General features: G+C 40.4%; 3 protein-coding genes and 1 long non-coding RNA gene across 6 annotated transcripts in view; all 4 read right to left on the bottom strand.

The window, feature by feature from the left end:
- LOC108022005 (uncharacterized) overlaps positions 1-21,034 on the bottom strand; it is a 29,965-nt gene extending 8,931 nt beyond the window's left edge. The window contains exon 1 of the mRNA XM_050890425.1: positions 21,017-21,034. The gene's annotated coding sequence lies outside the window, so the exon portion shown is untranslated. The remainder of the gene's footprint in view (positions 1-21,016) is intronic.
- The window catches only part of LOC108022041 (uncharacterized), a 117,512-nt gene that overhangs the window by 28,298 nt on the left and 61,444 nt on the right, over positions 1-27,770 (bottom strand). The gene's annotated exons all lie outside the window — the stretch shown is intronic.
- LOC108021985 (uncharacterized) lies at positions 4,197-21,559 on the bottom strand. The gene is made up of 3 exons (XM_017090825.2): positions 21,448-21,559; positions 21,017-21,202; positions 4,197-4,590 (listed from the first exon to the last, which is right to left on the bottom strand). The coding sequence occupies exons 2-3, from the start codon at positions 21,188-21,190 to the stop codon at positions 4,207-4,209; spliced, it is 558 nt and encodes a 185-aa protein (XP_016946314.2). The 5' UTR covers positions 21,191-21,202; positions 21,448-21,559; the 3' UTR covers positions 4,197-4,206.
- Positions 7,253-9,100, bottom strand: LOC108022013 (uncharacterized). Its single transcript, XM_017090852.1, has one exon. It carries the CDS (start codon positions 9,098-9,100, stop codon positions 7,253-7,255), a length of 1,848 nt encoding a protein of 615 aa, XP_016946341.1.

The raw sequence follows: 27,770 nt of genomic DNA, 5'->3' as shown, positions 1-27,770 counted from the left end.
GAGTGCACCAGTTGTAGGCTACTTTGAGAAAAATCCCACAATGAGCTGGAGAAAGGGAGCAGAAAAATGTGAGCGGCGGGCAGGAGCATCGGGGAATTGGCAGCCCGTCTATTGTAGCCTGCCTGATCCCATTCATTATTCACCATTGGCAAGTCCTCATGTGCGGAATGTCCTTTCAACCAGTTGGCGAGATAAGCCCCCATGCCCCAGTGCCAGCCGCATTCTACACTTCCTGTTGCATATCCCCACAATAAGTATCCAGGGGGGCTGCCTCTGCACTGGGTTAAAGTTAAGCTTAAGCGAGCTGAGGGTCTTTTGAAATACAATATCGTTATTTACACATCACTTCATTGAGCGCGCAATTTTTTAAGCAAACAACTGATGGGTAGAAAGAGGATCTTATCGTCGCGGCTCGTTTATCAAGCTCATTAGTCTGCCGTCGCATCTTCGTCCTCGTCCTCGTCCTCATTTCGGAGCGGCGTTGTCCTTTGGCGGGAAAATTATTGAACAGCATCGAAAACATTTTAAGCGCATCCTTCGGCGAACCGAAGTGGCCACCAAGGAGCCGCTTTTCCGCCCCGATTTTCCACCCCCCTTTCGAAGACGCTTTTATGCTTATTAATGACGCTACATGCAATTTATGTCGGTAGTTAAAACGCTGGCGCAAATTAATGGACGTAATGTGCACGGTCCTCCACTGGATTCGCACATATCACAGCGAAAATTCCATTGAAGGGATAAGGCTCTGCCTAATTACAAATGAAAAGGATGCTATAAGGCAGACTACTTAAGGAATATTAATGGGCATACAAGAAACGAAAGCCTTAAGGTTAAATAAAGATGGAAAATATTTAATTAAATTAGAGAATTTACCAGTAACCCAAAATAAGTATTTGAAATTGAAAAAGAATATTAAAGGGCGGCCAAGCCCTCAAATAAAACTTAAAAATATTTCAATAAAATAAAACACTTACACAACTGCAGTTAACAACCAAGTAATTTCGAAAAATTAATTTAATTTGAAAAAAACCGACCGAAAACCGCGGGCTAAGCTCACCTGAGATCACTTTACCCACTTGAAGGCACTTTCAGACTGCAAATTTAATTACTTAAGCTCATTAGGGCTCATTACCCTCAAGTTCGACTGCTTGAATGCTTCGAGCCTTTTAGTAGTTGAGTTGAATTAGCTGCAGCTTACAGGTGAACGATATGTGTATGTGCCGGGCACAGGCAAGGAGATAAACACCCAACCACCAATGGGTTAACCCACAAGGCAAGGCTTAACCCCCCGAGTTTTGCCCGCCTTCGCTTTGCCCGCCCCTCTAAACTTTCGCACAAAAGGCAAGCCCTCAATGGATAAATCCCCTTAACCCCCCATTGGCCGCCCATTCCCGTCCACACTTTAACCCCCCACTGCCCCCTGTGGACTGCAACTTTTTGACTTTGTGCGCCTTTGCGGCTGTTGTAGCTGCGAAAATTTATGGCCAATTCAATAAACGATTTTATTACATGCGCACGTTGTGTTAACAATGTTATTATTATTGGCGCCCAGTTCCGAAAAGGGTTGCAAAATGGGGCAGCATGGAGGGGGGAGAGACCCAGGGCAATGCAGTGAATTGGTTCCGGGGCAACGAAGGGGTTAAGCGGAGCCAGAATAAGCCAATTATTATGAAAATTAATTTATTTTCTATCGGTAATATGAGGCCAGAGCCCAAATGGCAGCTTCTTTTCGGTGGCCAAAAGGGAGCATTGGGCCGGGGGAGGAGCCCGGAGCTGGTTTTTATCGCAAACTGGCCAGCAGCCAGGAGAGCTCCGAACGCCTTTGGGGCCCCCGGCCACTTATCCACCGAAATTGCAGGCCAAACCCACTGCTTTCCTGCATTTCCCAATGCTTTTCCGTTGTTTACTTCCCTGCAATGGTTATTGCTGATCTGCACTGAGCAAAAATCTTAAAATCATCTTGAATTTTTATAATATTTGGGGTGTTACAACAATTTCTAGGTAAAAAGCTGCTTGGAAACTACATATTCGGTTTGAAAATAAAGTGTAGCATACTTGTTGGAGCTTTCCTAGGTGATTTTAAAAATTTGGGACGAATTTGAAAGGATCTTGCTTATCTGGAACGTAAAAATTATTTCCGTATTTCGGTTTTTAATTAAGATTTTTATATTGAACCTATCTGCAAAGTTGCTTGCCCAAAAAATATACCTTTTGATATCTATAAAAAGGGTTTGGCAGAACATTACATATTTTTGATTCTTAAAAATACTTCACTGACTTATTAGGTCTTTTGGCCATTGGTAAGAGTACACAGATATATTTGCAAATATTTAATTAACACATTTTTTGCAATGCAGTGTGCGAGCCACTGTCTGTCAACGGTTTTGCGCTTTTGTTTGCCCAATACACAAAAGGCCAGCGCTCACATACGCTCACACAGATACTCGGCGCGCGCCTGTGTGTGTGAAACCTTATTTTCTGCAAACGCATTGTGCTGTGTGTCTGTGAGTGTGTGGCCGTGTGTGTGCAAACACAAAGAATTCATAGAAGGCGCAGTCATGTGCAACCCAACAAGGCAACAAAAGTCTCATTACTTTTACTTGGCAAATAATGAAGCTAACAACAAAACAGCCACACACACACACACATGCACTTGCCAACATATGTCGCTCTCCATGTGTGAGTATGTGTGTGTGAGTGTATGGGTGTGTGTCAATTTGACAATTGACTTTGGCTCACTAACACACTCGCATGTGGCCGGATGCGAATTCACGCTCCATTCTTGAGGCCAGTAATTTGGATTTTGTGGTCTGGGGATTTTTCATAAGTATATATATTACAAAATAAAAGCCACTTTGGGTTTCTTTTTAGTGCATTTTCTTAATTAAATTGTTTTTGTGTACTTAGAAAAGTGGTTGTTATGCCCAAAGTACTTAAGAAACATGGTCTTGGGAAATAATATTATTCCAAATATATTGTTGCATACTTTTGGACATGGTCCATATATTTCTCCCAAACTTTTATAATGAAAAGGCATTATTTATAATTAATTAATTTACACACGCACTAGAATTTTCATAATGAAGGCTTTATTTTTACCTAAATTTAAAGTACATCTTATTAAATCAATTATTTCTAGGGGAAATATATTATTGCATACTTTCAGACACCATCATTACATTCCTACAAAACATTTACAAAGCAAAATAGTAATTCATAACTAAGTTATTTGCAATCGCTTAGGGATTTATGTAACACAGGTCTTATTTTGATTTAGACTTTGAGTAAATTTAATTTTCTAGTTCTCACACTTTCTTAAAAGGGATCATATTCTATTTCACAAACCCTTTTCCGGCGACTCTTACCTTTTTCCTGAATAATACAAGCGAGTTTAGTTAATGGCACCGCAATCATTTTGCCCAATCATGCTGGCACTCAGTTTAATTGATTTTAAAGTTCCACCAGAAGTGAAGTTCCATAGTTTTGGCCACCGAGATGGGGGCAAACAATGGCCTGCGCCGAAACAGATGTGTAACAGGTTGACCAGGCCACCCACTCTCCGTGGCCGAAAAGCATCCACTCTATGCCGAGTGGAGCCCGTAGAAGGGCCCCCAAAAAAGCCACAGAACACAGGCCCTGAACAAAAATTAAAAACAAAAACGAAACTCACCAGCAACGCGTCGCAAAGCTCTTGAAACTTTGGCAGGGGCGTGCGGAAAGAGGGCTTCAGCCCAGTGAAGTTCGCTTCGGTCAGGCGGCTTTTGAGTGTTTTCCACCTGAGCACAAACTTAAGTGGCGAAACTTGATTAAAACCGCACACACTGCCTCACACACAGCCGGGGGCACAGGATATGCATGGGGATGGTGGAAAGGGGGTCCGAGCCAAAAACTCGGATCGGGCTAAAAGTTTCTGATACGGCTAAGGACCGCTCGGGGATTAAGTTGCGGTTATGCACTCCACCGACGGAAAGTCAAAGTTGCACACGTTTCATTGTAAAGTCATCCAGAAATTAAGGTCACTCAGGAAGAGGCACCAAAGTTAGTTGACAGCAAATCAAACTAACTGAGAAGTAATTGCCCGAAAGTGGTTAATGTCTCTTTCTAACTGAAAACCATTACCAAAAACACATCTTCTAATATAACTTTAAACTTCCTTATTTCTCTAGCCTTGCATTTATTCCTTGTTAAATGTTTTCACAAAACTCTCTACCAATTCCTTTTAGCCACAAAATCATTATCAACTTCTGGAATTTTCCGCTCATATGGTTTTCCCTCGAAGGGCAGATCCAAGGCGTATTCCTGCTGCTGTCTCAGAAGATGATGAATCCCTGGGTAGTCCACAAAGATGGGAGCATATCTCTCAAACGAGTCCTGGTCAATATCGAAGAGAAAGCCATTGCCTTCCGGTAAGGATTCATCTGGAACTGTATGTTTAATCCTCAAAGGCGGCAAGTAGGCATTTCCCGGTAGTTCAGCGGAGAAACAGCAAACAGTAATCCAAAGGATAAGAATCAGGATCAAGGATTGTTTCAGCATCTTGGTAGCTTCGTTGGAGGGCTTCAACTGTGCAGAAATCCGAATTGCAGTTGTCTTTTATGGCAAAAATAGCAAGGCCAATGAAATGCACCATGAAAAAAATTAATAAAAATATTTAAAAATATATAACTAATTTTAAAAATTATTTCAAGTTTAAATTTTGCTTCTTAGAATGTTTTTCAGTGTTTCCTAGAGAGCAAGCCTTATGGTAATTAATAATTGTAATAATTAATTTCTTTGTTATTATATTATAAGTGTAGATAATTGCGTACCACCTATTTTTAAAATATTTTAATTATTTACTTCAACTTTATTTTTAAGCCGTAAAAACTTTGAGAAAACTAATTCTAGTGCACTTATAAATATTTAATTAAAGTCTGCCAGACCTTGTGCTGGAAATAATTTTGGCTGCTCATTAGGCGTAATTTGCACTTTTAAAAAATCCCACCAGAGTCGGCTAGACCTTGAGATGGTTTTTATTTTCGGCTGCTCATTAGGCGTAATTTTATGCTGATCCTGATCTTTGACTACGAGCCAAACCTTCGCTTTTGGCCTGCCAGCTCGCATAAATTTCCCCATATTTCTGTGCCACACTTCGGATACTGGTTTTGTGGCTCTTATACCCAAGATGTGGGGACAAAAAACGACGCTCCAACGAGCGTCGAATGTCGGATTTTTGAGACGCCTGCGCCCTGGGCGGCAGAATATCTGACGAATTACAGCGTTTCCCGCCAAAGTCCCCGATGGAGGGCATCAGGGCATCCATCTGGCGACGGCTTTGTTTACCTTTGTTATCAGCTCTTATCACACGGAGTCCCGCCGGAGTCCCCTGGGTGTGAAGTGCCCGCCCATTGGCTGGATGTGTCTGCCCCATGAAAAGGCATTAGATGCTCACCCCACCTTCGCAATTAGATGCAATTAATACGGGGCCTGGCAGATCTCTTCACAAAAGTGTGTCGAATGACAACTGCAAGTCTGCTAAGCCCTAAAAGGCATAATTAAGAGTTAGTGTTGCAGCAGCGACGACAGGCTGTGATAACTGGTAACCGGTAAATGTTGAACAACAAAACAGGAAATCATACTCCAGGCTGGCAGAGCAACGAATATGAAATGTTCTTCGAAGGGGATAGGGGAGAAAGTCCAGTCTTTGATTTTTATTTACCCAAATCTACCTCAGTTTGAGTGACAACTATAAGTCCCAAGCACATCTGTACTTTGTTTTAAAAGTTACATGGACAAGAAGTATATAGAAAAAAAAAATTATACAAATTATTAACATCATATTAGAAGCATGTAGGATTCTAAGTAAATTAATAAACTAAGCAAATAATATATATTTAATGAAATATCTATAAAAAATATAAATAATAGAAAGAAATTCTTTAAATTTCCTATTAAATTTCTTCAAGTTTGATAATACTATACTAATTTTGTATTTCTTTAAGTCCAATATTTTTCCCCAATATTTCTAAAAAGCTGCGTTTAGAGTATGCTGACAGCGGCGTATGACCTTTATGTCAAACATTAAATGCTACATGCTGACGGCATTTGTTGCTTGCAGGCACTTTTAGGGTCTAAAGGGGTTAAGGTGGGCGTCGCCCACGCCCACTTCTGATGTGGCCTGCAACACTTCCGGCATTTAAGCAAACAAAATATGTAGCAACAAGGAAGGCGCACGGCTGCAACAAGCCAGAGCACATTTGTGTTCCATTTGGGGACCCCAGTGCCCTTCAGCCCCAAACCGCATCGCCCTTTTTCCGCCCCTTTTACACCTGCTTTCAAAATATTAGGACTTAAGATTCATTCAGCTTTCCTTATATTTACCAAGTTTCCTTTAAAAAATGTTTAAAGATTTTTTTCAGATTATTTTAATTTAATTTTCATGAATGATAACTTTTCGGTAGGTTTTTTTTGTTTAACTTTAACGCTTTTTATTGTTCAGTGTTTTTTCTTCGATTATTTAAATAAAATTTTTAATCGATAGCTTTTCGATAGATTTTTATTTTGTAAATTAGTTGTGAAATTGTAGTTAATTGCATATTATGTGGCTGATTTTTCATAGCCCTTAGCTAAGAAAGTAAAGTTTTACCAAATGCTGCTTAGTTCGTGGATATTCTTTAAATCCAAATCGCTTTCCTGACATAAATCGATTAATTTGTATATCGATGACTTTGTAAAATGCCTGTTCTGTGCTATTTTTTGCACCGCTAGTGTGTATCCCCCTTTTATGCTGCCGCAAGTGTAGGCAGAAAATGCGGCCATGTAGGCTAATGAGTTCGTTCTATGTCGGACGTGTCTTGTTTTTGTCCTCTTATTTTTTTACCTCCCACATGCTCCTCGTGATTTTGTTGCCATGTTGTTGCTGTTGCTCTTTATATGCCGGCTAACGAGGACGTTCCATTGTCTTCTGATGGTAAAACCCAAAATGCCAGCGGCAGTATCACAACTTGCTATCCATATGGCAATTTAAGGCCCCAGATTGGAGAATGCAATTGTTTTACACAGAATAGAGCAGGTAAGTAGGTTAAAGTTTAGGCTATAAAAAACGTAATATTAGGAAAAATGGATATAACAAAAAGTAATCACAATATATCCCACTAAAGAAACATTTTCAATTTTATTAGATCCTAATGATTTTATTTAACTTGGAAAAAAATGTATTTTAATATTTTCAAGGTGTAGCTAGTTCTGAATTTCCCTTTTCATTTAAAATCTCTTACTCAAATAACCTCCTCAACCAGTTGACCCTCAGGCTGAGCAGCTCCAGGAAAAAGGCCACGAAGGCAGCAGCCAGCAAAAGCGAGGAAACGTAGTAGAGACCGCAGAAGGAGTCCAGCGGAATGGGGGACACCTCGTAGTCCTCCTCCAAGGGTTTCGTATATAGGCTCCTATCGAATTCGCGAACAAAATACCCTATGATTCCGGCCGAAAGCAGCTGCTTGATCTTCCGATCGAAGGCGAACTTCAGCAGCGAGTGACGCCTCAAGTAGATGACCAGTTGGTAGAGAAAGATGTGCTCTCGGATGTGGGTCAGGCGGCTGGTGCTCCAGTGCCTCAGGTTGTAGAACGTCATGGAGGCAATCAGCGAGGTGGTCGTGAGTCTGGCATCCTCGCCCAGCTCCTGGATATGGTCGAAACGATCCTTGGACCCATTCCGGGTCAGCACGGTCAAGTTGCGTGGATAGTAGTCCAGATACTCCTGATTGATCAGTGTATAGTTGCTCCTGATCAGCTCGGATATGTCGGTGGGCAGCGGTTTGTTATAGGGCAGGCGAAAGGAGTCGAAAAGCTTGCCCTGATAGACGACTCGCAGGACCAGGACCAAGAGCAACCAGCCAGCGTATAGGATGCGAATCCGGCAACTTCTGGGCAGGCTCCGCGCCTCCAGGGGATTGCCCATCAGGGTGGTCAGCACCTGGAGGGCATGGCTCGCCCCGTCTGAGTTGCCGCACACGAACCTCTTGCGCAGCCAGACAACGAGGACCACCAGGACACCGGAGACCACCAGGGCCAGCCAGACGGTGCCACAAAAGGGCACCGCCAACTGGGCCACCGCTCCGAACTGGGAGCTCATGTGCAGGATGAAGACCAGGGAGCTCTGGTGGTACGAGCACGTGAAGGAGAACTGCGATCGATGCTGGTGCGAGCCACTCATGGCCCCGATGAGGATGGAGGAGTTGCTGTATATCACCTGGTCGAAGCAGCCACTGCAATCGTCCTTGATGTCCGGCGAGAGGCACTTGTCGCAGGGCTCCTCCAGCAGGATGCGAAAGTGAAAGATCTGCGCCAGCAACTTGATGAGCTCTCCATCGATGCCGCTCAAGCGCCAGACCTGGGTCCTCTCCTCCGGATCGCTGGCGTTGCCGTTGAAGAAGACAAACGGGGCCAGTGGATACCAACTGACCCGCAGGGGACAGCCGGACAGACTGCTCAGACCGCGATCGAAGGATCGGGCCCTGTGATCATACCCAAAGGAACCATTCTCATAGCTATCTATCAGTTCCAGGTTTACCTTCAGGTCGCAGTCCTGGTTGAACATGCGATAGGCGTAGATCAGCACCGTTCCGTTCCTCTTCTGGGTGAGCAGTATCACATTGAGGATGTGGAGTTTCACACAGGTCATGGATATATCTCGGAGCACCCGGATTCTTTCGGCCCGCGAGGCCATGCGACGGGTGAACAGGATCAGGAAGTTGTACTCGCGCGTGGAATGCATGTCCGTGAAGTGAAAGCTCAGGGTGTTGAAGGCCTGGGCGGAGTTGACCAGGAACACCACGTAGCTGGCCGGCACTTCGAGGGGTGGCTTCTGGAAGGTTCTCAGGGCCATCGACATGCCCACCTCGCTGAGGATCGCGGTCATCAGCTCCTCTTGCTGATGATCCCTGTGCCCGCCCTTGCGGGTGAGCTCCATCACCGCCAGCGTGCTCTGCGAGGGGCTGACCTGCTCGTCCAGAATCTCCAGGGCAGCCGCCACCAGGGGCATCATGGCTTCTGGCGCCAGCGGATGCAGTGCACCCATCGCCAGGGCTCGAAGTGCCATCAAAAGCCACAGATACCGCAACATTTACCCGCCGCAGTTGCAAGTCGATGAGCAAATGCGCTGGCTAATTTTCCTAATGGTAAACTTTCGGTTCAACACAATCGCCGATAAGCGAATTTTCATTAATGTGGAATTGGCCGTTTTGACCTGGATCTGATACCATCCTATCAGTATCAATTAGTCTAATGTGGGGGGTACCACTTTGGAAGCTATTACTTAAGATGGAAAGATGGTGCAAATTGGAGCCAATAGATGCTAAGGGAGATATAGAATAACCCATTTGTAGGTTTTAATTTTGCTCTTTAACCAAGAATGATGCCAATTAATTTGTACACAATATTTTACCAAATAATATATAAGGGTTTTTCAAATATAAAAAAAATTGATATTTATATTTAACAAAAGTATATTTATTAATGAAAATAAATGGTGATTTTATGTAATAAAATAAAAAACATAGTTGTATTTTACGTAGAAAATAATTTTTCATTAAGATATTATTAAAATTTATATTAAGATGGCATACAAAGTAAAATCTGTTTAAAATGGTCTTTTGGTGTCTAAAAGTATGCAGTAAAAAAAGGTTAGTAGTCTTTCTGAGTAAATTCAATGCACTTCTGAGCTTAAAACATATTGTTGCATACTTTTGGCCATTTAAAGTATATTCAAAAACTTCATTTAATAAATTTAATAAATTAACAAACTTTACGTTTGTTAACAATGAAATACTTAAACAAATTTCTATGTCTTAATATATTTTTGGCTTCGCATAATATTTTTAAGTATTTCTTTGTAAATTCGCATAATTTATTTCCTTAATAAAAGTGTGTAATTCAAGATACTTTTTATAGAACTCTTTACCATGTAATTTTTCAAAAAAAAAAAAAGCATGGAATGCTTGGCAATCAGGCAGCAATCATCACAAGAGTGGCCGCAACCCCGAGAGCAAACCAAAAGCCAATTCAACGTTTGTGTTTTTCCCCCATTTTCACCACAAGTGCGGGGCTGAGCAAGGATAAGGATAAGGGGTATTCCCCTGCCTAGGACCAGTTTTATTTATCTTTGTGCAAAGCTACCCACTGGACCCGACCAGAATGCAAGGCAAATGCAGCATATCTCTGCGGCTTGTTAGTCCAAGCGAAAGGAGGCGCTGCCAAAGTGCTCACTCGCCACTCCCCACTGGCCACCTCCCACCGCCGCCCACTTCGCGCCCATCAGGCGCGCATAAAAATTAAAAATTTCATTAAATTCACAAAAATGCTTGAAGTGGAAAAATGTAATATCCTTTGGGCACAAAGGATGTGCATATAAATGCAAATGCGGTACTGTTGCCCGGGCAAAAGCGAAGCGATATGTCCGAAACGCCCACTCGACGCCGGTGCCACGCCCCCACCGCAGCAGCAGCAGCTGCATGCATGAATGCACACAGTACACTGAGAGAAAAGCAAAGGATTTTAATGTTTTTAATAAACTACTCAAATATTTTTCAAACCTAATATAAAAATTAATATTTAAAAGTTTATTTTTCAAATACATTTTTTTTAATTAAATCTTTCTGCTCTGTAAATTATTTTTAGCAGTGCCTCAAGATTGCTAGGCAACTTTTCCACATGTATTTCCCGCTCGCATATCTTCCCAGGGAGCCCCCTTTGCCGCCCCCCTTTGGCACGACCCTGGCAACAACATTTGTTTGCAATTAGTGGGCGACTTTCATAAACAAAGCGATAAAGTATCGAGAGAAAGGGAAAAGGATTTGCGATTCAAAACGATATTTAAGAAAATCCCCTCGTACAGAGTCCCTGGCTCGAGTGACTCTCGAGGAGAAACTTTGCAGCTTTTCATTTGCCTAATAAGACGTCATCAGATTGGGCCAACCGAGGAGAAAGTGTAGAAAGTTGGGAGAAAGGGCAGGAAGCAGGGAGCACGGAGCAAAGAGCATGGAGCATATGCCAGGCAAGCGACAAAAGTTCGAAAATTAAAAGTTTTCCAAAAAAAGTATGCAAAAGTCAACGGAGAAGGAGTGCTGAAGTGGCTGGAAAATGGAAATTGGGGGAGGATGGCTGGTGGAAAAGCAGCAGCGGAAAACTGCATGCATATATGTGCGAGCATGTTTTTCTCAACTGTAATTATGATGCTTGTTAGCAGTTATTCCCCATTTTCGTGCCTCATTTCCGCAGGAAAATTTTTTAAGCTACTGAAATGTACAGGGAAAATATGTTAAATAAATTTACAGACTTTTTTTGCCTAAGAAAATATTTAAAAAATGTAAAGATTTTTCTTTTGCTTTTAAGTCGGTTAAAAAATCTTGCGTAAAGATAAAACTCAAACAGATTTTAGTTTTTTCAACTTAAAAAAATATTTAATAAATTTACAGAATTTTTTTTTAGGTTTTAAAACGATTTACAGACTTTTTTTTTGCCTACGAAAATATTTTAAAAATGTAAAGATTTTTCTTTTGCTTTTAGGTCGGTTAAAAAGTGATGCGTAAAGATAAAACTCAAACAGATTATAGTTTTTTTCAACTTAAGAAAATATTTAATAAATTTACAGATTTTCTTTTGCGTAAAGATGAAACCCAATCTTCCCAAACCTTTTTAAATATTTACCATTTCGGCCCATAAGTTTGCCCTTGCCAAAACTCTAATAATATGTGGACGAAAATATCCCGATCATGGAACCAATTAAATTACTAGCCAAGGGCAAAAAACCAGATACAACCTCTCAAGTCCCAGGCCCAACCCACAGTTTTCTGCTTAAGTTTTGCCAAAGTTCAAGCTTGGTCTGCGCATAAATTAAAAATGACAGGGATATGCCAGGACGAGTGGGAGGATTGGCATCGTGTAACCAAGCAGGCAACAAGTTGCAACTTAACGTTGCCCACATCTTGCCGGGGTCCAACCCCATCCCCTGCCAAAACCCCCTTATGGCATATGAAACATGAGCTGCCCCGCCCCTGAGAAATACTACAAATTCAGCGAAAAGTATTTTCCACCTTTAAACGTGGCATGCAGGTGAGGCTGGAAAAAAGAGGGAAATGATTTATGAATGCAAAAAGTTTTCGGACCAACTTTGTACGGCCGTTTTGCCACTGTGTGTGTGGGTGGGTGGGTGTGTTTGGGAAAATCCTCATGTTACATATGCGAAAGGGAAGGGGAAGGGAAGGGGAAGCGGTAAAAGTATGAGAGAGACAGAGCGAGAGAGACACGACCGTCCGCTTAATGGAATTATAAAAATGTTAACTTCAGCAGAAATTCAAACAGCGCCACACTCTATTCCCTTTCCTCGGAACCAGCTAACCCACCATCACCCCTTCCCCAAGCCTTCCTTCTTCATGCCTTCCCGCACCCCTTCTTTAACCCATTCCATTCCTTGTGCTCGACATGTGTGGGCAACTAACCTTTTTTCCACTTGCCGCCCACGAATCCAGCTATAATTTTGTTTAACATTTAAAGTGGCTTTGTTTGTGAACTTAAAAAGCAAAAATACATTTTTTTTTAACCACAAACGATTGAAAATATTTGTATAGACACGAAATTAAAAACAAAGCAAAATGGGGCCAGAGAAAAAAAGCAGGAGAAAGAAGTGGAAAAATTTCAACGTCAGCAGCAGACGGCCTTTGGTTAGCTGGCTGATATATCAGATATGTATATAAAGATATACATATATATATGTATAGAGATGGATGATCAGACATATGGGTATTTGTGGCTAGGGCAATCCAATATACTTTTCAAAGCAAACACGAACACAACTTGAGGCTGCCACAAGGCCCAAAGAAGATGGCAAGGGCTGACACTTGAACCCGTGGCCGGGAAAACACCACCCACACAGCCGCCCACCGAGGGATGAGTAACCAACCCAGTGCCACCCTGCACCACCCCCTGCAACATCAGCAGCCAGCCAATTTCAAGCCAAGTCCTGGAAATGGACCAACTTGTAGTCCTGCAGCTGCACTTGGAAAAAATGGACATTTAAAATGCGTAATTTCAAAAAATCAAAAAATAAGACAAATTTAAAATGGCCTTATGTCAAGAAAATATCTTAGATTATGTACCTCTTCAAACCACAAAAGTGAGTATATTATCAAGATAATAGATTGTATCAAACATGAAATACATATATCACTTTTATAATGATAATTATCTAACATATGATACGATATTATGTTAGCATACTGTATAATAAAATTAAATCATTTAAGGAAAATATAATTCGATTTTTATTTTGTTAATAATGTAATATATTTTATGAAAACTAAATTTAATTTAGTTTATGGGTCCCTGGTCTACCAAGATGGCACTTTTTTGAAATGAAGCCAGGATTTTCTCTCAGTGCAGACCCCGCTGCCGCTCCTGATGATGTGTCTTATCTTGTCCTGCAGTGGCTGAGCGATGCCAGCGCATCCTGGAAGCTTTTTATCTTGGCGTCATGTTGATGTTTGTCGGAAACTTGATTATTTTCATCTCGCTTTTTTTCGCCAGCCCAACCACACATGTCGAGGAATCGCCGGCCCATGTTGCTCCCACTCGGAAGATGTTTTGGATGCTGGGCCCGCGGCAGACAAACAGGCAAGGAGCAGACTGGGATTAGCTCCACTCTGCCACCAGTCGTCCAAAAAAGGAGAGGAGAAGCAAAATGTAGCCGGGAAAAAAATGTAGAAAAATATATGTACGAGTATGTACCCCACTTACACATACGGTTGTGGCCAGGAGTTAAAAATAAAGAGTTTCGCCCCGATGTAAATGCACCTTTAACTCGGCGCGGTGGCTGACACAAGGACTCGGTTACAGGTTGGCTTACTTTTTCCACATTTCGTTCTTTGTATCCTTACAGTTGTTGCTGCCGTTGTTGTTGACAAACAAGCAGCGCATAAGTAGAATAAGTTGTAATAAGAGCAGTTAACAACATGAGTGAAGTCAAGGCGAGCGCACAGCGGGCAGAAAGCCAAGACACCTGAACGTCACGGCAGGGCACGAACGTGGCTACAGTGGAGGCAGCCTATGAAGAACGCAAATGTGGCTCAATTAGTCACCGTTCGGGAGCCGGATCCTCGAGGGACAAGTCGAACTCCCAACGATTGCGGATAGGTTCCGCTTGGAATGCATGGTCACACTTTTTGAACAGTGAATATTTAATTTAATTTGAAATTTTAGTTAAATCAAATAAAAATGCGGTAGAGGCAGCCTATAAAGAACACAGATGTGGCTTAATTAATCACCATTTGGGAGCCTGATCCTTGAGACGTAAATCGAACACCCACCGGTTATGGATAGGTTCCCTTTGGAAGGGATATTTTGGTCACACTTTTTTGACAGTGAATAAAACCCAAACAAAATAATATAATTAAATTAAATAAAACTCCATAAAAAAAAAATTACAACAAAAATAAAATGCAATAGTTGTTAAATTAATTTAAATTTAATGGAGTGCTTTGAAGTGAAACAATAAAACCTACCAGTGCAACGTTGCCATTAAAATCCCATTCAGAGAGGCTCCACTGTACGGAAAGGGCACGGGCCACGCTCCTGACAACTGACAACTCCTTTAAAATGTAGTTACTGTTGTTATTATTCAACCTTAATGAACTTAACAAGCTCGCACAGCGACGGGCCGAAGGACGACAGTTGGACACAAGAATCCCGCCCACCGCCTCCTCGCACACACTCACACACGCGCCCATGCACCCACACTTAACACACACCCACAGTCAGACAGGCACAGACAGACGAACAAGTCAAACAGAGGGTGGCAGAGTGGGTGGCCCCGGCTGGTTTTGGGTGGTATTTGGCTGGTAACTACGTATGTTGCATGTTGCTTTGGGGGCACATACGCCCATCGTGTGTGCCATGTTCATGTCGCAAGAAATTTCCCAGCTCTCAATGGCGCAGGGTCACGTAACTCAAATAAAGCGCCAAAGCCACCAGCCGCAGAAAAAAACCAGCGAAAAAACAAGAAAATAAGACTACTTAAAAAAACCGAAGACAAAGAATGATGCCGGCTCCTTGTGCATTTTGGCCGCGCAGAAAGTGAGGCGAAATTAAAAATGCTTTACAAATATTGAGAGAACGAGTGCTGGGCTCAAGGAGCAGCTCAACAGGATTTTATTTCAATTTAAAGAAATATGATGATTTCAGTGACACGTGTATAATGCATTGTCAATAGATGATAAAAAACAAAATGTGCATTAAATTAAACATTAATTGAATATTGATTCGATTTTCTTTAAAACCAAACAAAGGCAACATCTTGTTCTTATGATTAAAATAAAAAAAAATGATAACTAGTTTTGATTTTAAAAAATAAGCCTATACAAAGTATTTAGCAAAATGTTTTTTTCAGAGCTATTAATAAACTGAAATTAATAATAAAAATTCTTAAGCAATGAAGTTTTAACATATTTTTAAGCACCCATCCAAAAAATAAAAATAAATAAATAAAAAACTTAAATTAAAAATAAAAATTCTTAAGCAATGAAATTTTAACATATTTTTAAGCACCCATTATTCTTATTCACAAAAAAACACCAAAATTGATAAAAAGTCTAATGTTCATTTTTTGTTATTTATTGTCTTGTTTTAAAAATATGTTTTTTAACTTACAATTCTCTTTTTTTATTTATTTTCTGTTCTATTTATCTTGTGCATAAGCACTTCATAGAAAGTGAAATAGGTAATAAAATTTTACTGCTAAAATATCCAAAACCGTTCCCAGTATTTATCTATCTTATACGAAACTTGGCTCTTTAAAAGCCGACTGCCCTTGTGGGATTGCCAACAGTCGCTGGCTGGCACTCAAAGCAGCCGGTTACGTCGTCTTTCGAAGCAGAAAACCCTTACAAAAATGTATAAAATATTCCAGGCTTAAACTAAAAAATATTTGGCTTAAATAATGATGACTTTTTAAAACCGAAAACATTTTTCTCATAAATTTAAATTGACCCAAATACGAAGTCATCACGGGGTGACAAGTCACCTGCATTTCTTATTATTTTAGAATCTTATGTTACTTCCGGAAATATGTTTCTAAATTCTCTAAACTGAAATTTAGAATTATTAATTACGCCATCATTAAAACCACCACTTTATTAATGACCACTTTGTTCTACTCTCAATTAATCGAAGCTCAATCAAAGTATGATTATCAATCAAACATTAATTTGAGGTCACAACACCTTGCGCCTGCCAATCCGATGGCCCTCAGGTCATATTTACGTTAATTTCCATCGTTTAATGAACAAACTGCATGTGGCTTGCTTATTTATTGAGCTGGGGAGTTGAGAATTGCGGTTTCTCGTTCTCTGGTTTCGCATTTCAATTTCATTTAGCATGCCCTTCCGGTTTTTGTTATGTATACGCAGTGTGGTCCGTATAGTTGCAACTTGCAACTGCGTCGAGTTTATGGCCGGGGGCCATTTTGCTGTTATTAAATTTATTTATTGAAAGCGCCACTCGGTCCCCGATCGCCAGGGTTTTGCGTTTAGGTCATCGATATGCAAATTGATTGACACAAACACTCTAGCTAACACAACTCGCTCCCTTCGAGTTTTATTTATGGGAAGCTGGGCGAAGGCGATGGCGATGGCGATGGCAACGACGATGGCGATGCGAGGGTCCTGGTCCATTTGACATAATTAATTGTAACACGAACAATTACGAGGCGAGACAGCGAGCAGGACAATAAGGATATACATTTTAATTAAAGCACCTCGAGCAACTAATTACATTGCCAGAATGCCAATGGATGGGTGTCCTTTGCCCATGTGTGTGGGTGGGTGAGTGCTGCGGTGGCCGGCATATCCTTGAGCACCTGCCTGTGTGTGTGCGGTTGTCAGCAGATCCCTCGGTGTGCGTGTGAGTGGGTGAGTGTGCCACTTGATTCATGGGCTCGCAAATTGAATGCACAAATTTTTAGCATACTTTTGAGCGCGCCGCGGCACTCGAAGAACCGCAAAAGGGTTAAGAGTTCGGGTTCTTCGAATATTAATCGATGGGTTTTAAAGGCAGGGCGTTTCTTATTCAATTTAATGGTATAAAGGAAATTCAAGGTTGCCCCTAACCTAAAGTGCTTGGAGAATTTGTAAATAGAATTCAGGAATTGGGGTGTAGGATTTTGTTACATGCTTAGATCTATTTTTTAATCAAATTCTAAGTGGCTTTTACCTATGTTTTTTGGTAAATTGTTTATTTTATTATTTATGTATTTCAAATGTATTTACTTATAAATCACCTCAAATCGCTTTCTTATTTATAAGATAACTCCGACAGACGATAAAGCTAGCCGATAGCAACTATTTAGCACCTCTTACCGGCGCAGCGGATTATCGCAGTCTATCATCGCCGCCAAAAAAAGGGGAAACTCCACGAAAACTTTGAGTTACTCTGTCTGTCAGTTCATCAGTCTGCCTTCGCCTGGCTGTGTGTGTGTGGTGGAGTCAGACAGTGTCAGACATAAATAAAATGCAAGGCGGCAGGCGGCAGTCGGAGGCACGGCGCTGACAGGTTAATGTCAAATCGCCCGGCCAAAACCGAAAAGCCAACAGGAAAAACAACTGAGGAAAAACACTGGAGAGGAAGTGTGCTAACTTTCAATAGCAGTACTTGGAATACTCAGGGAAAAGTATTTATTCTATTTAATTTTACAAGAAAATAAATCTAAATAACAAAAAATATAAAAAGAATTTGTTATTATATAATATAAAACAATCGTTAATAATTATTATTATAGGTACATTATATATAATATTTATTTAAATATATTTAATGATATGATAAAAACTCCTGAGAATTTCCTAGGTAAGGCTAATAAAAATCGAAAATACCCTTTATAAAAGGGTAAAAAATATTATTTAAATTTTAATATTATTAAATTTACTTTATACATTTATTTATGAAAGTTTGAGAATTATATCTCACAAAAAGCATTAATATGTTATGTTAAATAAATCCAAATAAAATAAAAACTCCCTGTAATACCTCTCTTTTACAGGGTATGCAAACAAAGCAAACCCGAAGGGGTGGCGGGTGATAAGTGAAGAAAATAACGACGGCCAAAAAAAAGGAGAAAACAAAGCGCCAAAGTTTTTTCGTCAACGCCAGAGGACGAGGCAAACTCCGGCTGGCTGGAAAAGCGACTCTGAAGCTGTCAACTGACAGTTATGAGAAAAAGTAAAGCTGACGAAGACATCAGCGGGGCAAATTTGTTTAGTCTTAGTCGCTTTTCCGCCCCACACTCCCACCTCGCGTCCTCGGCCCGCATGCCATTTTGGTAATGATGGCTTAAAGGACGCCCGCTGCGACAATGTGTTTGTTTTGCCTGGAAAAGCGTGGAGCGTGGAGTGGATACTCAGTGGGTGGAATGGGTGGTGGGGTGGGCGGCGTACTGCTGAATGGAGGAGCGTCCTTCGCGAGGACGCGCCGTTAACAGAGCATGTCGTGGCTTTGCTTTCGGTGGGGATTTTGGCCAAAAGGGGGCCAGGGTGTCAACCGCTAAAAGGGCGTTAAGTGTTTTATTTACCCTCAAAATATAATTTATATTGTGGCTGGATATGTGTGTGTGTGTGTGTGTGTGTTTGTGTGCAGAGAGAGAGACAGTGCGATAGCAAAAAAGAGAGATAGAAACAGCGAAGAGGATTTGCTGTGAAGTGATTTAAATTTTAAGTACTTTTTGCATTTGTGTTTCGCTGGGTATTTACCACTCCCCCAAAGAAACCACCACGAAAAATCCCTTCCATCATTCTATGTTTCTCTTACTGATTACTTTTCTCATTTTGCAAATTGACTTGATGACATTTTCGGGTAATTTACACAATTCCGTTTATCAGCTTTGCTCGAAGAGTCTGTGTTTTTTATTTTTCAGGAAAGTCCCCAAGGCCATCGAATCTTCATTGTAATCTTAACCATAAGCGGTCTATTAACGAGGTGCGATTTTACAATTTTTATTATTTTTGCTTTTATGCGTAATAGATATATAACAGATTTTATTACAACACAAATAAGAACCATTGTTTAGAATTATCTAAACATTTTTGACAGAAATAATCTGTGTCATTTTTAGTATAAGCAAAGAAAGACTAAGCTTTTATTCTAAAAATAAGTACATATTTTTTTTTTAAATATCCAAACTTATAGAGAATAATATCATAAATAATATGATATAAAATCGATTTATTCGATTAATCGATTTTCGAATATTTTAAAAGTCTTAAATAAAACATGGTTTACAAAATGATCTCTATTTAATTATTTAAAATATACTTTTCCACCATTATATAAATTTAAATTCGCTGAGTAAAGCCTTAATAGCTAATTAGCTTACTGAAAATTCCGGCTTTATTACGGCAACAGGCAGGGGGGAATGTGAAAAAGAGGAAATGGGTCCCACCAATTATTTCGAAAACAAAACAAAACAACTTTTTCACACCTCCGTCGTCTGCCAAAAATGTGTTGGGCATTAATTTAATGTCACATTTAACCGGGAATCCCGAATACACCCCCATTTCAGTCCCCCTTTTTCCAGGGTCGTCGCGACATTTTGCGGGTGGCGCTTTGGCAAGTAAATTAAAATATTTTAATGAGTACAATTTATCACGCGCCAGCGGCTCTGGCCTCGCAGTTTAAAGCGTTACCCGGTGGCTTTTGTCCTGTCCTTCGTCCTGCGTCCTTGGGAATCCCCCTTCGGCTTGGGTGAATGCCGGGCTTTTGGCAACTTGTTGCGACATTTAATTATTGGTGACAGTATAATCAAGTAAACTCGGCAAGAATTTCAATTTCATTTAATGGTTTAACACATTTTCCGGGCTTTTCTCGGGGTTAAGCCTCAAGTGTCATGTAAACGACGTTAAACGGGTGCCGGAAAGCGGTTAAGACCCGCAAAAAGGGTTTAGCTTTAAGCATTATCCCCATTACACCGCCCCTTTTTTGGGTCCCTCTGCCGTTGGCTTTCTTATCATCGAACAATTAGTGGGGAAAACAGCTAGAAGCTCAGCAATAAGCATAAACATGATGTCAAGGACAATTATTAGGGTTTTATGGATTTAAATGGGCTGTGTAATCGCTTTGGGGGGCATTGCCAGTTTTACACTTTAAACGGAGGATAGGAGAAAGTGTTTCGAGCTTGGAAAGTTTTACTCAGAGGTTTGCATTTTTAATAGGAATATCTCATGATTTTTTAGATTTCAGATCATACAAAAATAAACAACTTTTTTTGTGCTTTTTCAATCGTAGTTAAGCCAAATCAAGGAGTACAGCTGAAAGACCGACGGCTTAATTTGCAATCGATCTGCATCATTTATAGGAAAATTTATTATTTGACCCATTTTTTCATTTTTTGCAAGGGGGTATCTCACGATTTTTTCGATTTCAGATTTTAGCCAAAAAAACTGGCTTTTTGCCGGTTTTTCGATCGTAGTTTAGCCAAATCAAGGAGTACAGCTGAAAGACCGACAGTTTCGGAAAGCTGGCTTAATTTGCAATCGATCTGCATCATTTATAGGAAAATTTATTTTTTGACCCATATTTTCATTTATTGCAAGGGGGTATCTCACGATTTTTTCGATTTCAGATTTTAGCCAAAAAAACTGGCTTTTTGCCGGTTTTTCGATCGTAGTTTAGCCAAATCAAGGAGTACAGCTGAAAGACCGACTGTTTCGGAAAGATGGCTTAATTTGCAATCGATCTGCATCATTTACAAAAAAATTTGTTTTTTGACCCATTTTTTTATTTTTTGCAAGGGGGTAACCTCATGATTTTTTGCGTTTCAGATTTTAGCCAAAAAAACGGACTTTTTGCCGGTTTTTCGATCGTAGTTTAGCCAAATCAAGGAGTACAGCTGAAAGACCGACTGTTTCGGAAAGCTGGCTTAATTTGCAATCGATCTGCATCATTTATAGGAAGTTTTAGCTTAAGGAATAACTAAAAATATTTTATACACTAAGGTACATACCTGAAGACGTTTTCGATGCTCTGGAGTCTTCAATGATACACCTCCGTATATACATCCAGTAATCATTGCAAAAGCTCCATATCCATCCATATTTATCCAGTGATCTGTCCAAAAGCACACAATCCTTCGCAGGAACTTCCGGTCAACTGTTTTTCGAGTGACCATACCATCCATTTCTAGCTAGAACTAGAAGAAGAAGAGATCAATTTGTTATTAGCATTATCAATGACGTGGCCAATTGTAAGATTTATAAGTATTACATAACAATTACATGTTTGGGTTATTATAAAAAAAAAAAGTTGGATCTTTAATGTTGGATGAAATGTTGGATGTCACATGTTCAATGTTACATGTTGCACATCGAAAGTTGCTTAAGTTCACCTTTAGTGGCGACTATAAATATTTAATTAACACCTGATTAAGGTTCATACCTGGACAGGATCTTGATGCACTGCATCCTGGAGTCCAGTGCCACCTCCATCTTGTCCATTGATCTGTCCAAGAGCACCAACACACACACACAAACACTCGCCGGAACTTTCGGTCAACTCATATTTGGGGTGACCATAGCCCACAGGTCATGCATTTTTGAGCTAGAACTGATTGGGAATTATAAGCTCCCACCGAAGTAATTAATTTGTAGTTAACATTTTCGATGACGTGGCCATTGTAAAATGTAAATAATATTGAATATTTTTATAATGTAAGGTTATTTATACAACATAAACATTTAACATGCCTTACGTTGTTAGTTGTATGTTGTATGTCTTTTGTTGAATGTTAGATGTTGAAAATAAAATGTTGAATTTTGCATGTAAATATTACTGAATAATTGCATAATTTTGTTTTCAACGGTAAACATTTTACATGTTTTAAGTTATTAGTTGGATATTTTATGTTGAATGTCACATGTTGAATATATGCACCCCCTAAAAAAATGAAAAACATTTTCAAAAATTAAATATTAAATATTTATTTAAGTGATGGGGATCGTTAGCAGGGGCAGGAAGAATTTTCGGTCGGTCTTTTCGCTGTACGCCTTTATTTGACTAAGTTATGATAAAAAAAACGACTAAAAAAGAAGAATTTTTCGCCAAAATCTGAATCCCAAAAAATCCTGATGCACCCCCTTACAAAAAATGAAAAAAATCTTTATCTTTAAGTGATAGGGATCGTTAACAGGGGTCACCAGCTGGGAAAATTTATTTTTTGACCCATTTTTTCATTTTCACACGATTTTTTCGATTTCAGATTTTAGCCAAAAAAACTGACTTTTTCCCGGTTTTTCGATCGTAGTTTAGCCAAATCAAGGAGTACAGCTGAAAGACCGACAGTTTCGGAAAGCTGGCTTAATTTGCAATCGGCCTGCATCATTTATAGGAACATTTATTTTTTGACCCATTTTTTCATGTTTTGCAAGGGGGTATCTCACGATTTTTTCGATTTCAGATTTTAGCCAAAAAAACTGGCTTTTTGCCGGTTTTTCGATCGTAGTTTAGCCAAATCAAGGAGTACAGCTGAAAGACCGACTGTTTCGGAAAGCTGGCTTAATTTGCAATCGATCTGCATCATTTATAGGAAAATTTATTTTTTGACCCATTTTTTCATTTTTTACAAGGGGGTACCTCATGATTTTTTCGATTTCAGATTTTAGCCCAAAAAAACTGGCTTTTTGCCGGTTTTTCGATCGTAGTTTAGCCAAATCAAGGATTACAGCTGAAAGACCGACTGTTTCGGAAAGCTGCAAGGAGTACAGCTGAAAGACCGACTGTTTCGGAAAGCTGGCTTAATTTGCAATCGATCTGCATCATTTATAGGAACATTTATTTTCTGACCCATATTTTCATTTTTTGCAAGGGGGTATCTCACGATTTTTTCGATTTCAGATTTTAGCCAAAAAAACTGGCTTTTTGCCGGTTTTTCGATCGTAGTTTAGCCAAATCAAGGAGTACAGCTGAAAGACCGACTGTTTCGTAAAGCTGGCTTAATTTGCAATCGATCTGCATCATTTATATTTTGACCCATTTTTTCATTTTTTACAAGGGGGTACCTCATGATTTTTTCGTTTCAGATTTTAGCAAAATTGAAGGAGTAGTTTAGCCAATTCAAGGAGTACAGGTGATTTGCTATAAATCTGCATCACTTTTGGGACAATTTATTTATTGGCCCTTTTCGAAGTGTTGTATAAGAGGGTATCACATGATTTTTGGATTTTAGATTTTTGCGGATTTCTAACCGTAGTTCTCCCATTTAGTTACTTCTTTTAAGACTTATGGATACAAGTTCTTGCTCAGGTTTCTCTTTTCTACCACGTGCAACTCTTTTATTTACCGACTCCTTTTGCTTTCAATCAAATTTGATTCTTTTCCCTGGCCTTTTGACGGCTGCTGCCTATAAATTGGCATATGAAAATGCAATTGGCTTGCTCAGTGATTTAATTTGCTACCCTGCGGAAAACGCTGGCGAAAATGCGAACACACAAAACCGGATGCAAAACTGAAAGAGAGAGTGGAAAGTGAAGGAGAAATTGCATTTGGCCCGCAGAGCTTTGAAGTGTGGCGCCAACTGCGCTGATTAGATAAGCAACAACAAAGCAAAATACAAAATATAGTTGGCTAAAAAATAAAACAGTGTATATGTATATATTAAAATGCCCTGCGGGTGCAGCAGCCAACGCACTCCCCTTCAGTTGTTGACTGCTGCAACTTTGGCTTACAAATTGTTTTTTAGTTGGCAGAACTTTTAATTTGGTTATGGTGTGAAAATGTTTGTTTTCTCCATCTTCCTACCATTTATTCCCCTTTTTCCTCTCTCTTTTTTTAGCCGCATTTTGATGAAGTTTGTGGTGCAAATTAATTTGCATTTTTACTCCAGCCATATAGCTATATAAATATATATCTATATGGCAAACTCCCAAGCTCCCAATGTTTATATATAAATGAGTTTTGTGCGGCGACTTTTTCAATTAGCGGAGCACGAGCGAGTTTTCCCATTGCGTGACCGTGGGCAATTAGGGGGCAATTAATAAGACCTTGCTTACATGTCCGGCGACAATGGACATTAATCAAATACAAATCAATTTTCATATCAGATGGCCGCAGCACTCAGGCCCAAGAGCTGGCCGTCTATGGAAAAGTGATATGCGTTTCATAAATGTAATAAAAAACCTTAAAAGCCTCACACGTCACAGGCAATTCGATTTGGTGGGAGCCAGAAAACAGGGGGCGGAAAATAGAGGCCCATAACCGAATGACAATTATCGGGGCTATTTACTGGGCCTCCCCGCCTAAAAGGCAACTGGAACTGGGTCGATTGGCGTGACCCCTACCCACAGAGAAGTAAGTGCGAGTATCCATCTTGCCGGGCCCCCAACAATTCAATTTGCTTGACGTTCTAAATGGCTTTGACTTTGGCTCGGGCACTTTTTGTTTGAAGGGTCACATGATATGTCGTCTGGCTCGGATCAAGTTTGGCTCTCGGTCCATCCCACTTTGTTTCCCGCTTACTTTGTGTTGGCTTAGCAAAACTTTCGCATTGATAAGCGAGCTCAGGGGGAGTGCACTGGGAGAAAAGCTAGATATTCAGTTTCAGAGGGTATTCGAATTAAGCATTTGGATATGCATAAGCATAAAGACTTCTTTAATATACTACTTATAAAATATTTTTAATATACCTCAATCTGGATTTTCTTAAAAGAAAGCCTAAGAGGAAATATTATTTTACAAATTATAAGATGTACTTAAGCTATAGACCTGTAGTCCTGTAGATTATTTAAAAATTGAGCAAATGTCCTTATACAACACTAAAATAAGGGTGGTATTTTGTCTATTATGTCGTTATGCAACACTTATTTAAGTGGTGTATATCGTCTATATTAATCGTATTATTATTATATTTCAGCTAATGAAAATTCTACCTTATAAATATAAAAAGATTTAATTTTTGTATGAACCTAATTAAAATTTGTAAAAACTATATTTTTTTAACGAACTTGAAGATATTTTTGCTTAATGCATGAAGGAAGTGGAATAGATCTGTGTTTTCTTTCCAGCATTCCCACGCACTTTCCCCCGATTTCTTGGCTTTCTCTCCTCAGTAATGAAAAGTTTTGGCGTAATGAAATAAGCCAAAGTTTTTGCAGCTTTCAATAATAACTGTAAAAGTAACTAGCCAAAGTTTTGGAAAAGAATGGGAAATGGGTAAGAAGAAGCAGAAGAAGCATCCAGAGCTGACAAACTTTTCCACGTGTGATTGTATGAGTATAGGTGTGAGGGCATTTCCCAGACGCTTTTCCCCTTCTGTCTATGTGTGTGCTAACGGGGCTATCAATGTGATTATGAAGTGACGACTAATGTATCTATTTGAGTGCACTTTGAGATGATCGGGAATGGCACAAGAAATCGATATATCACCGAAAATTCCTATAAAAATATATATATCTATTTGGATTTTTAATCCATTTGTTATCAATACTCGAAACGTGAATCGCCCTTCACCGGCACTTTCCCATTTGGCTTATGACATCGCCCATTAATCTCAGTTCCGCTCCTTCCTCTCGGCTTCCCTGATTCATTTGATTACCGCCCCTCATTGCGTTTGCCCCACGAATTATGTGCAGCCCATTGAACAAGTCATTGAAAAGTAAACACTGGCCACATAATAACAATTAATCATAATTAAGGCCTCGAATGATACAAATTTACGGCGGGAACGGACCACTGGGGGTTGGAGTACTGACGCAAAGCCCGCCGCAAAGCTCCTTGTAAGTGGAAAATCCTTACTCATCGAGCGCCTTTAGCTAGCTGACCTATTGACTTTCGACTTGGGCCACACGAAAGGTAAGTTCACTGCGAAAACTTTTGATTACATTATCGCGGAAGTAAGGTGCTTGTACCAATCCTATACAAATTTACAAATCAATTTCAAAAGATAATACTTATTAGTAAAGGTAAACCTTTAATTAAAATTATATAAAATACTTGCCGATGATAACCATAACAAAAATACTTTCAACAAAACATATCCATGATGAAAGCTTTATTTTTATTTCGCAGAGGCATGCAATTATTTTGAAGCTATGGATTTTTTTCCAGTGCACTCTGGCCCAGCGAGCCCCCCTCACCGCCGCCAAACTAACCGCAACGTTAATCAGGCGTTAAATTAACGCACTCATTAGCACAAATTACAAATTGAGCTGCAAGGCAGAGGACAAAGTGCCGGGCCACAGGGCGTGTCCTGCAGGGGCGTGGCAGGGGCGGGGCTGCGGAAAGGCGGAGAGGAGTTGCAGGGGGCGGGCGGATCCGAGCTAAGCCAGGTGCTCAGCATAAATCACTTAATAATCAAGTGCAGCCCATTTAATTGGCTTGCCGCTGGAGCGAAAGCGAGGATGTCCGCTGTCCGTTGTCCGCTGTCCGTTGTCCGTTGCCTGCGAGCAATTAATTATTTCATTATGCTGGCTGACAAAAGCTGCCTGCCGGGCAGCTTGCCGCCCTGCCACGCCCCCTTTTTGTTTATTTGCCTGTTTGTTTTTATTTGGTGACATTTAATTTAAGTTTTGCAATTTGCCAGCGAATTACAGCGACGCTGATTGAAATGACCCGCAAAATTCGAAATTCCCCCGGGGGCTTTTGGCATGTGGAACTAGAAACTCTTTCATGTGAAAATATTTCCAAAAATCAGGGGCAACCAACAAATAAAAAAAAAGCAGCAGCACACAGCCAAAGGCAACGAAATTTGCAAAGTTTTTAATTGCCAGCCAACCGCTGGCAGTGACAACCGCAAACAGAAACAGAAACGGAAACGGAAGTGGAATGGTAAGGGAAACGGCTGAGCGGAAACGGAAGTTGCTATATATTTCCCTAAAGGTGCTAACGAGATCCTTAGCCTTCTAGGATTTATGAATTTTCTTCCTCTTATGGAAAAATGCAATTACTAACTAATACTAAGGGAATTCATCCTATTCCAAGGCCGACTTTAATTCCTGACCTTTTTCCACCCATTGTGGCATCCCTTTTGGCGCTCATCAAGTTCAATGTCGAGACTTTCAATGGCTGCAAATGCCTGGCAATAAACTAAAATTGCAAAATGACCCAAGTCTGCAAGTTTAGCCCGAATCTGCCTCATTTCTGCTGCTGCTCCCAAGTCCCAACGTGACCCCCTTCATTCGGAACTAGCCCGCCCCATCATCATCATCATCATTGGAGAAGCGACGACGATGTGCAGATTTGGCCGCAAATAAATCGAAACATTTGCCCGGCCGCCATAAAACTAGACAAGCCCCAAATGAGAGGCTCCCATCTCTCAGTCGGAATATCCTTGGGATACACCCAGGCCCCCAGCCCCCCATCCCACCCGCGATAAGGACAACAGATAGCGGTTGGCTTCAACTGCAAACCAATCCACTAAACCCCTATCTCTTTTTCCGCCTTCGAGCCGGCCAATCTCTCAAAGTGCCAGACATGCCAAAAGGACTAAACAATTTTCTGGGCTGGCAATTTTTATGGCCAAACGATAAGTAAAACGATATTGAATGTGTATCCCTTTCCCGGCGAAAAATCAAAGGGGGGAGTACGGCAACCGGCGGCCGGGTGGGTGGCAAAAGCCACCGCGTTAAACGCCGATAAGCATCGGCTTTGTCCTCGAGTCGAAGGAAATTCCATTCGATTCCTGTGCATTCGGTCTGCCTTTGTTTAAAGCTTATTAGCACTTTGTTTGGCGTCCGAGGAGCGAAAACTTTAAGGATTTCCCCGCGCAT

Source organism: Drosophila biarmipes, chromosome X (genome assembly GCF_025231255.1).
Source record: "Drosophila biarmipes strain raj3 chromosome X, RU_DBia_V1.1, whole genome shotgun sequence".
Classification (NCBI taxonomy): Eukaryota; Metazoa; Arthropoda; class Insecta; order Diptera; family Drosophilidae; genus Drosophila; species Drosophila biarmipes.
This window is presented reverse-complemented; position numbering and strand designations above follow the sequence as displayed.

Coding starts and splice junctions, on each gene's coding strand:
- LOC108022013 (XM_017090852.1), bottom strand. CDS start 9,100: ATGTTGCGGTATCTGTGGCTTTTGATGGCACTTCGAGCCCTGGCGATG.
- LOC108021985 (XM_017090825.2), bottom strand. CDS start 21,190: ATGGATGGTATGGTCACTCGAAAAACAGTTGACCGGAAGTTCCTGCGA. Junction 4,591..21,016: donor AGCATCGAAAACGTCTTCAG/GTATGTACCTTA, acceptor TTGCCATAAAAG/ACAACTGCAATTCGGATTTC.